This window comes from Myotis brandtii, unplaced genomic scaffold (assembly GCF_000412655.1).
Source record: "Myotis brandtii unplaced genomic scaffold, ASM41265v1 scaffold57, whole genome shotgun sequence".
In the NCBI taxonomy this organism is placed as follows: Eukaryota; Metazoa; Chordata; class Mammalia; order Chiroptera; family Vespertilionidae; genus Myotis; species Myotis brandtii.
In genome coordinates, this window is record NW_005370133.1 from 292268 (window position 1) to 302242 (window position 9975).

The 9975-nt window shown below is 56.5% G+C and overlaps 1 protein-coding gene across 1 annotated transcript in view; it reads left to right on the plus strand.

The window, feature by feature from the left end:
- Positions 1–457: 457 nt before the first annotated feature.
- The window catches only part of PODN (podocan), an 18782-nt gene continuing 9264 nt past the window's right edge, over positions 458–9975 (plus strand). The window contains 7 exon segments of the mRNA XM_005878677.2: positions 458–3420; positions 4622–4715; positions 5919–5983; positions 7497–7606; positions 8665–8821; positions 9076–9191; positions 9745–9972. Coding sequence (XP_005878739.2) covers positions 3109–3420; positions 4622–4715; positions 5919–5983; positions 7497–7606; positions 8665–8821; positions 9076–9191; positions 9745–9972 — 1082 coding nt within the window. The 5' untranslated portion in view covers positions 458–3108.

The window sequence follows — 9975 nt, forward strand, 5'->3', positions numbered from 1 at the left end:
GGTTCCCATGGACTTTAGCTTCCCTTCACCACACGATTAACACATAATGTCTAAAAGAAACATAGTGTGAGCCACAAATGCAAGCTACATATGCAATGTACAATTTTCTAGAAGCCGCAGTAAAAAAGTAAAATGAAACAGGTAAAATTAATTTTAATAACTTAACTCAGTAGGTCCAAAATATTATGTCATCAATAAAAAAATAAATGAGTGCCCTGGCCGGATGGCTGAGTTGGTTGGAGCATCATCCCATATACCAAAAGGTCACAGGTTTGATTCCTAGTCAGAGCACATACCTAGGTTTCGGATTTTATTCCCAATCAGGGCATGTATGGGAGGCAACAGATCAATCTCTCTCTCTCTCTCTCTCTCTCTCTCCCCCTTCTTCTCTCTTTAAAAATAAATTTAAAAATATCAAGTGAGGGGAAAAAAACAAAAAAGGAAGAAAAAAGATAAATGAGCTATTTTATGATCATTAATAATAATAAGATATTTTACATTTTTTGTACTATGTCTTTGAAACCCATGTACACTACATTTTACACATAGAGCACCTCTCAGTTTAAACTAGTCACATTTTAAGTGCTCAGTAGCCACATGTGGCAGCCACATTGGATGAGTGCAAGGGTGAGCTTCTTAAGGGCAGAGCCGACCCTGAGTGGTCTGTCTTGGTCCTCAGTGCCCAGCTGTATTTTGCGTTAACCATAGCATCGTGGTTAAAACCTGGGCTGGGAGCTCAGCTTTGCCATTTAACAGCTGTGTTACATTGGCCACTCCCACTGGGCCTCAGCGCCCTCATCTATAAAGTGGTGATGATAACATTTTCAATATGGCCCACAATGTTAACATGAATTACATATTTTTACAGATACAGTTTACAGACCTATACAGACAAAACCGAAGGAGGAAAATAGCTGGTCCATGAGTGCACAGGATGCCTGGAGAGCCTCCTTCTCCCTGGCCTTTTGCCCTGATTGGATTTGGGGCCTGAGCCTGTGTCCCCCTCCCCCTCCCAGAGTACTGTTCTGAGCAGAGTCAGGCAGATTAATGCTGGTGGACCCAGGGACTGAAGGCTGTTGAGCTTGCTGGGGGTTATACTGTGCCAAGGGAATGATGGTCTGTAGACTGGCTGAGGATTTATTGTCCATTTGGTCAGGGGATGGGGGCAGCAAGTACGTGGTAGGGTGGGCATCGGGCCAGGCTGCAGCCCAGGACTCTGTGTGTGCTGGGCTCCCTGGTTCTCTGCCAGGCCAGGGCTGAGGCCCAAGTCTGCTTAGGCCGTGGGGACCTATAGGGTCAAGCAAGCCTGATTGCCACCCCTCTTCTCTCTCCTCACACCTTTCAAATCTTCTGGGAGGAGGTGGGCCTGGAACTGGACCACAAAGCACAATAGGGAAGGGTAAGAAGCAGGGGGTTCTGGAGTGGGCAATGGTGTGGCTGAAACGTGAACAAGGCCCACAGATCAGATATTCATGGTGGGAAGAGCTAACATTTATTGAGCACTTACTGAGTGCAGTGTGCTCATCCCACTGAATCTCACACTCTTCCCCGTAGGACATCCCCGTTACCAGCTCAGGGACAGGTAAGTAAGCTGGGGTTGAGAGGGTGACAGCACTCGCCCAAAGCCCCACAGCTGGTAAGAGCCAGGGCTGAGCTTGCAGCCGGCTGTCTGGCTCCAGAGCCCACCTTCTTAACCAGACATCCGTGTCCTCATCAAGCTTCCAGTGTACCTCCCAGGCCCGCCATCTCGTCAGACCCTACTCAGGGCTCAGACTGAGGAGCAGTGCCCCAGGCCCAGATACTTGCCGCAGACCTGCGTCTGTATTCGCTGCAGACTGAGAGCAGCACATCACCTGAGAGATGCCAGGTGCTTTGCGGCTGTTACTTATGGGCTCCTCACAGAAGCTGTGAGTTCACGTGGATTAACTGTAAGACGAGGAAGCTGAGGTTCAGCGAGGTCAGAGCTGTGAAGTGGAGGACGGTGACTTGAACTAGGGTGGGTGGGACTCCACCATCAGTGTACAGGAGCTACCACCCCTCACAACTGATCACCCACCCCAGAGAGGTTTTCTGAGTGAGAGGACTCCTGGGGCCAGCCCCGCCCATGGGCTGTTGGGACAATGGAACCAGCATCTTCCTCAATGGCCTGAAGCTATCCTCTAGGTCCCCTCCCTGCTGCCCCTGGAGACCATGCTGGGAGTGGTCTCCTGCAGGTGGTAGTGGTCCTGTGAGCACAGCAGGCCCTGGTGAGGGCAGCTGAGGGTCCAACACCAGGAATGGGACTTGGGAGGTTCTAGAGGCAGCAGCTGCTCCAGTCACCGATGCTTACTCTGTGCCCGGCTCTGCCTGGGTTTCCACCCAGACTCACTCTGTTGTGGGAGAAAGACACCATTATGTATTCATAACCCAACCCAATTCATGCCAAGGGAGAAACACAGTAATGGAGAGCCTTGGGGCATTTCAGAGTCTTCCCAGGGGACACAGTGCTGGAATTGGTTCTTGGAGAGCTTGCTGATTGCATAAGAGAGGGGAGGGCATTCCAGGAAAAAGGAACAAGGCCTGGAGGGAGGAACTACTAAATAGACTTGTATACTTGGGGCAGGTGGGTGGGAGAGTTGGAAGACTGGCAAGGCCAAGATCTGAGGATCCTAGAACGGCCAGCTGAAGAGCTGAGAAGCACCTGCTGGTCGGGCCCACCGTGGCCTGTGGCAGCTGCAGGGGGACAGGCCTCCCAGCACTGCCTGTTGGAGAGTTCAGCAAAGCCCAGACCAAGCCCTGCACAGCACAGTGCTTCCTGGGCCTTCTGTAGAGGAGGGTACAGATTCTTTTGGGCCAGGCCTGGTGAGGGCTGTGGGAGGTTTTGCAGACCTTCACTTCACCCCCATCCCTCCCGAGGGCAGCCCTGACGGGGGGTTTGGGGGGTGAGGGTGGGAACAGCAGTCACCAGATCAGATGCGTGCTGAGGACAGGATCCAGAGTGGGCTCTGCCTCGTGCCCCAAGGGCCCCATGAGGACGTTTGTGGCCCTAGCCCTGTGCCTGCTGTACCTGACAGGTGAAGTCAGCCCTGGTTCCCAGCTGGGTCTGACTCAACCCCTCCTGCAGGCACCATGGCCCGGAGCAGGGCGCTGCTGCTCCTGCTGCTGTTGCCTCCACAGCTGCAGCTGGGACTGGTGCTCGCAGTGAGGGCCCCTGTGTTTGGCCGAAACGGCGCCCACAACCTGAGCCCTGAAGAGAACGAATTTGTGGAGGAGGAGCCAGTGCTGGTCCTGAGGCCTGAGGAGCCGGGGCCTGGCCCAGCCACCATGAACTGCCCCCGAGATTGTGCCTGCTCCCAGGAGGGTGTCGTGGACTGTGGCGGTATCGACCTGCGCGAGTTCCCAGGGGACCTGCCTGAGCATATCAACCACCTGTCCCTGCAGGTGAGATGGGCACTGCGCCAGTGGTGACCAGGGGCTGCCTCACACTCACGGCTCCTATCCCAGAACGCCCACACTCACGCTCCCTGCTTGTCCAGAACCCCCAGTGCTCCTGGCTCCCCACCCCCAGGCCTGGGGTGCTAGGGCAGGTCAGACACAGGATCTAGCTCCACGTTGAGGTGTCCCCCCTCTGATTGTCTGGGTCACCGAGCACATGACATAACCTGCTTTGTTTCTCTGGGAGGAGCCTTGGCTGAGGCCCGTACGTAGAGTCAGGCCTTGTCTGAAAATGGACTCAGACCTGCCCAGCAGCTGACCCTCAGACACCCTTGCAGGCCAGGAAAACAAGAGCAAAGTGGACCCTGATAGAGGGCTCTGGCGGCTCAGAGGACAGAGTGTTCTCTCCAGCTGAGATATCGGAAGTGGGACAAGGAGTTCCCGATGGGGACTGGGAGTGCTGGGGCACCCCCTCACCCTGTGCTGCCCGGAACCCCTGGGGGAGGGAGGGGCTGTACGTCCATTTCCAGAGGAGATCAGGTCCAGTGAGGGAAAGTGACCCGCTCACCACACAGCCCTGTGGGCCTGGGCTGGCAGAGGTGGGAGGGAAAGGGACAAGCTGATGACAGCACTTACTTTTGGCTCATTCACGCACTCCTCCATTCATACAATGTCTCCTGGAAACCTGCTCTCCACCTCTGGTCCTGTGTGGGTGCTGGGCACATAGGGAGGACTCGGATGCACCCTGCCCGAGGCCCTCCCAGGTGTGGGGGAGGCAGTAAACGAAACAAGTAGAGAGGATGCTAGAAGGAGATAGAAGGATTAGTGTGAGCCCAGGGCGGCTCCTACTCTAACTCCCAATCCAACCCGGGAAGGCTTCTGGAGGAGGTGGTACCACACCCAGGTTTTAAAGTGCTGCCAGGGGAGTGGGGAATGCAGCCCAGAAAGGAAACCAAAAGTGGGCCTGTGGGAGAATGGGCTGTCACCCAGTGGGACAAGTCTGAGCTCCTGTGGACACCCATGTGTGGTCTCCTAGAATGTGGGGCCCCCATGTTTGTTGTGGTCCCTGCTGTGCCTCTTGCACCCAGAGCCTGTCTACCATGGGGGAGAATCCCAAGAGAGGTGCCCAACAGAGGGACTGGGGCTGAGGATGGGTTGGGCCCGGCCCCCTTGCTGCCTCCTCACCACTCCCACCCCGGACCCCCAGAACAACCAGCTGGAGAAGATCTACCCGGAGGAGCTCTCCCGGCTGCATCGCCTGGAGACTCTGAACCTTCAGAACAACCGCCTGACGTCCCGAGGTGAGGGGTCACCCAGAGCCGGGGTGGGGCACCAGGCAGGGGAGAGCCCCACCCTGCGGACCCTGGGTGTGGGAAAGAGCAGGTCTGGGCTGGGCGGCAGTGGGTCCCGGATGTTGCCTGAAAGCCACCCCTGAGGGTCTGGGACCTGGGAGTGGACTCGGGAGAGGATTCAAAGACCTTTGTGGTGGACTCTTCAGGTCACAGAAGGACTTTAGAATCAAAGAGTTGTACAGTCCTCAAGTTTTAAGAAGTGATTCTTTTGCTGCTGATGAAAATAATTTTTATTATAATAGAAATTTTGGAAATAAAGAAAATAAAATAGAAAATAAAAAACCCAGTCAGTTCTGCCACTTGGAGTTCATCCCTATTGACATGTTGCTATACTTCTTTCCATTTTAAAAAAGCTGTTCTATTGAAGTGTAATTTGTATACCATAAGATTTACCCAATTAAAAGGTACAAATTGATGAGTCTTAGTCATTTATCCAGTTGCCCAACCATCATCACAATCCAATCCAGTCTCTTTTCTTTGCATTTTCTCACTCCTGGCTGAGTTTAGAGTGTAGGCAGTACAACGACGGTAAGCGCTTTGTTTCACTCAGCAGTTAGCTCAGCCGCATTCCTCCTGTTGCTAAAACTCTCCGTGGCCATCTTTTCACGGCAGCTCTTCCATGGAGGGATGCTGCACAGTTTACGTAACTGTTCCCTCCCGTTAGATAATTGGGTGAGTCCCAGCATCTGAGGGTCTGGGAGCCTCGGGCCTGGAGAAGGGCCAGCTTGGCTGGGATCCCAGTGGCGGCGAGTCAGTGACGGCGAGTCCTGACACTCCATGGGGCAGGGGCAGGCAGGTGGTGGGGAGGCTCCGAGGCTGAAACCATGCCCTGCTTTTGACCCTGTGGGGCTGCCCCCAGGGAGCACTCCTTCCTGACTTGGAAAATGTTAGTCTGGGTCCTCCATCCCATGGCCTGACCTTCCGGGGGGCACCCATCCCTCAGTGGACACTTTCCACCTGCTTCTCTGAGCTTGGACCCCTGTGGGCAAGGGGCTGGGGAGGCCTGTTGGGACTGGAGAGCAGAGCCACACTGGCCTCGGGGCGCGCCCTTCCCAGTCCTGGCAAGTGGGGTGGGCTTGGGGGCTGGTGCTGGTGTGCTCCCCTGTAGCGTCTCCTTCATCCAGGGCTCTGACCGATGCCTGTCCTTTGAAGGGCTCCCCGAGGAGGCGTTTGAGCATCTGACCGACCTCAATTACCTGTACCTGGCCAATAACAAGGTGAGGGGCCTCAGCAGGGAGGAGGTGTGCTGCCCACACCCCCTGGAGTCAGAGGCTGAGTTCAGGGAGCTTTCACCAGGACTTCTTCAGGTCCCTGTTGCTGCTCAGACATGGCCCATACCCCACACCTTCACTGGGGGTGTCAGAGTGGTCAGTTAATAAAGACAGAAGCCAAGGGGGTGGGGTGATAGCGGGGCTGGTACACTTCCAGGGCTTTGTGGAGGAGATAGCATTTAAAGGGCCATGAAGGGTCAGGCAGGGGTCCTGAAGTAGAGGGACAGCATGAGAAAAGGCACAAAGACACTCAGCCTCAATATATCTGGAGTGCCCAAAGCTCTGTCCTGGCCCTTCTCTCTGAACTCTCCATAATCTCCTGGTCCAGTGCAGTCTCCAGCCCCTCCCCCTCCTCCCATGTGGGCCTCAAAGATCCTTCTTCCCCCTGGACGTCTCCCCAGAGGTCTAATGGAAGTAGGACTGCTTCCTGTCCACTCGATCTCTGTGAAAGGGCATCTCCAACCACCCACAATACTGCTAGTCTGAGTGCAAAGCCTGAGGGCTTCATTCACCTTGTCCAGCAGCACTGCAGCCACCCCCCCGCCCCCCCACTATCTCCCAACTGGCCAACCCTGCCTCCTCCTTCGCTGCCCCTTCTCCTCAGAGCAGCCACAGTGACCTTTAAAAATCGTGCCCTGCTTCTCCTCTACATCCCCCCTCCCTGCTTAAACCCTCCAGTGGCTTTGCCTTCCACCCAGAATGAAAGCCTGCTTCCCCCTGCTTCTCTTAACATAGCCCTACTCTCTCCCTCCTGCTCCTCGCCAGCCCCCGGGCCCTGCAACCCCACCCTCCACGCGGGGTTTGCATGCTGCTCTGCTGCCTTGGGAGCCCTCCTCTCAGGTGGCACTTACAGTGTGCCATGCCTTAAGGGTCTGTCACCTGTTCCCTGAGCACCCAACCCAGTCGTTCTGTCTTCAGCCCGTTAGAATTCCCTGCATAGCAGTGATCATTATCAGATACTTTTATCCCCTGTTTATTGTCTTCTCCATGAGGATGAGGATGTAAGCTTGGGGTGGGGCAGGGTGGGGGGCAGAGGTACTTCCCTGTCTCATTGCCCCAGATGTGCCCAGCGAGCTCCTGGAACCGTGCCTGGAATGTTGTAGACTCAGGTTCTACTGTTGAATGAATGAAGGGTGGGCATCGTGGGCTGTGTCTGGGAAAGTGTGGGTGCTCACTGTGGCTGGACAGCCAGTGTCGGGGGCCAGTGAGGGGAGAGAACAGGACAGGCAGGGCAGGGGACAGGCTGGTGAGCTTTGAATGCCACGCTCGGGGCTGTGGGGTGCTGTGGAGGGCCTGTGTTAGTGTTATCAGAGGAAGGAGACGGGCCTCCACTGTAGAAAGGTAGCTGTGGTTGCTGGGAGGAGACAAGGGAAGGGGCCTGAATGGCAGCAGGCAGTGGGACCCAGAGCTGACCGCCTCCCCTCCATCGGCCTTTCTGCCCTCACTCTTCCCTTTCCAGCTGACCTTGGCACCCCGATTCCTGCCAAATACCCTGATCAGTGTGGACTTCGCTGCCAACTATCTCACCAAGATCTACGGGCTCACCTTTGGCCAGAAGCCAAACTTGAGGTCAGAGGTCAGAGGGGTCCCTGGGCTCAGGCTGAGGAGAGGGAGGAGCTGAGCAGAGGCTGCTCCCCTGACTGAGGCAGAGAGGACCCTGATGGGCCCTGGAGGAGGGCCATGCAGGGCAGTGTGGACATGAGGCCCATGCTCAGGGCTGTGGTGAGAGACGCCAGGGGCTGCAGGGGCACGGGCTCCACAGGCCGAGACCTAAAGGATGAGGAGGCAAGATGGAGGAGGGTGATGTCTGTGGAGCAGTGGGAGCTGGCTAAGGGTGCCTCCCTCCTTCCTCAGCCCCTGGGGGCAGAGCCTTGGGAGGAATGAGCAGGGCAGGGTGGTGCTGGTGGACTGACACTCCTGGTATTGCTTCTGTACCTGAATCTGTCACCTCACTCGATTCTGTCCATTCCCCTGAGGAGCCAGGGTCACTGTGTGTGGCCCCATCCCGCAGATGAGAAGGCCGAGGCCCAAGAGAGGCACACAGCAAGAATGAGCTATATCTTCTGTGCATTCCTTTTGGTCCTGGTCTTCTGGCCCTCTAGTACGTAACCTCCATGAGGGCAGGATCTTGTTGGTGGTGTCCACTGCTATATCTTCAGAGTCTAGAACATTCCTGGCATGTGGGGACACTCACTGTATACTTACTGAATGAATGAGGCATCACCCCCTCTGAGCTAAGCCCTGTGCTGAGCATCAGGGACAAGAGGTGTTAGGGGCACGCCCCACCTTCAGGAGGTCCCACGGAACTCAGAGCCAGCTGTGTGGGTGTGATGGGCAATGACTGAGAAGCTTGAAGGGTATGGGGAAGATGGACTGGGAGTCAGGAAACCCTATTTCTGCCACTAACTTGTGGGGCAACTGCTGGTGGTCCTTGGTCCCCTGAGCTGTACCGAGGGGCCGGGGGGAGACTACATTAGGTTGAGTCTGAGGTTCCTCAGATGGAAGGAAGGTGCCCTAGGCCCCAGGCCCCACCTGAGCAAGGTTTGCAGGCCCACCGGGTGAGTGGGCACTGTGGCCAGGGGTGGAGTGGGGGCCTGCGTGGGTGAGGACCTGCACCTCACCCCCAGGTCCGTGTACCTGCACAACAACAAGCTGGCAGATGCCGGGCTACCAGACAACATGTTCAACGGTTCCAGCAACGTCGAGATCCTTATTCTGTCCAGCAACTTCCTGCGCCATGTGCCCAAGCACCTGCCGCCGGCCCTCTATAAGCTGCACCTCAAGGTAGGAGGTAGAGGGCAGATGGGGCCCCTCAGAGCAGGGGCCAGATGGGGGAAGAGCCCACGTGGCAAGGCTGTGGGGCCTTTAGTACGTGCCAGGGGCATGGCATCCACTGTAGAGAAGCAGGCAGAAGCCTGGGCACCTGGCTGTCAGAGTGCTCCGGGCCTGGGCCCACTCCCCATGACTCCCTCAGAGCCCTCAGAGCACGTTTGCCCCTTGGCTGTCTCATGCTCCCCTCCCCCCTCCCCCTCCCCTAGAACAACAAGCTGGAGAAGATCCCACCAGGTGCCTTCAGTGAGCTGAGCAACCTGCGGGAGCTGTACCTGCAGAACAACTACCTGACTGATGAGGGCCTGGACAACGAGACCTTCTGGTAAGCCCCTGCCAGGGCCGCCGGGGCCTCAGCAGGACCAGGCACCGGGAGGCCCTCCCGGCGCCCACCCAGCCAGGCCCTCCCACACGCCTCTCCCGCCCACCTGCCCTGGCCAGGCTCCCTGGAGAAGGAACTTTGAGGCTTGTGCCTCTGCTGACATTTCTGTCCCCAAGAACAAGTGATGTGTATGGGCAAGGCTGCCAAAGTTCCAGTGAGATAGTGAAGCGCTGGCAGAGGCCGGCTTCTTGGTACAAAATAGAAACTCAAACATTCTTGTTGAAGGCAAATATATTTTACTTTTTTTTTTTAGAGTCCAAAGTAGCCCCCCCAAAAAAGATCTTAAACAACTGGTCTTCAAATAAGCCTCCATGTATCAGAAACCATGCTACAGCCTTCTACCCCAAGTCATTGCTAATCCAGTGGGCCTGGAGAGGACTGAGGTCCCCCCGTAAGAACGGGGGTGAATTAGAGGCAGTTTCCCGGCCACCTCCCCTGGGGAAATGGTGGAAACCAGAGTGGGCTCCTGCCACCTGCCCCATTCCCTCTCCCCCAGGAAGCTCTCCAGCCTGGAGTACCTGGATCTGTCCAGCAACAACCTGTCGCGGGTCCCGGCCGGGCTGCCGCGCAGCCTGGTGCTGCTGCACCTGGAGAAGAACGCCATCCGCAGCGTGGACGCGGACGTGCTGACCCCCATCCGCAGCCTCGAGTACCTGCTGCTGCACAGCAACCAGCTGCGCGCGCACGGCATCCACCCGCGGGCCTTCCAGGGCCCCAAGCAGCTGCA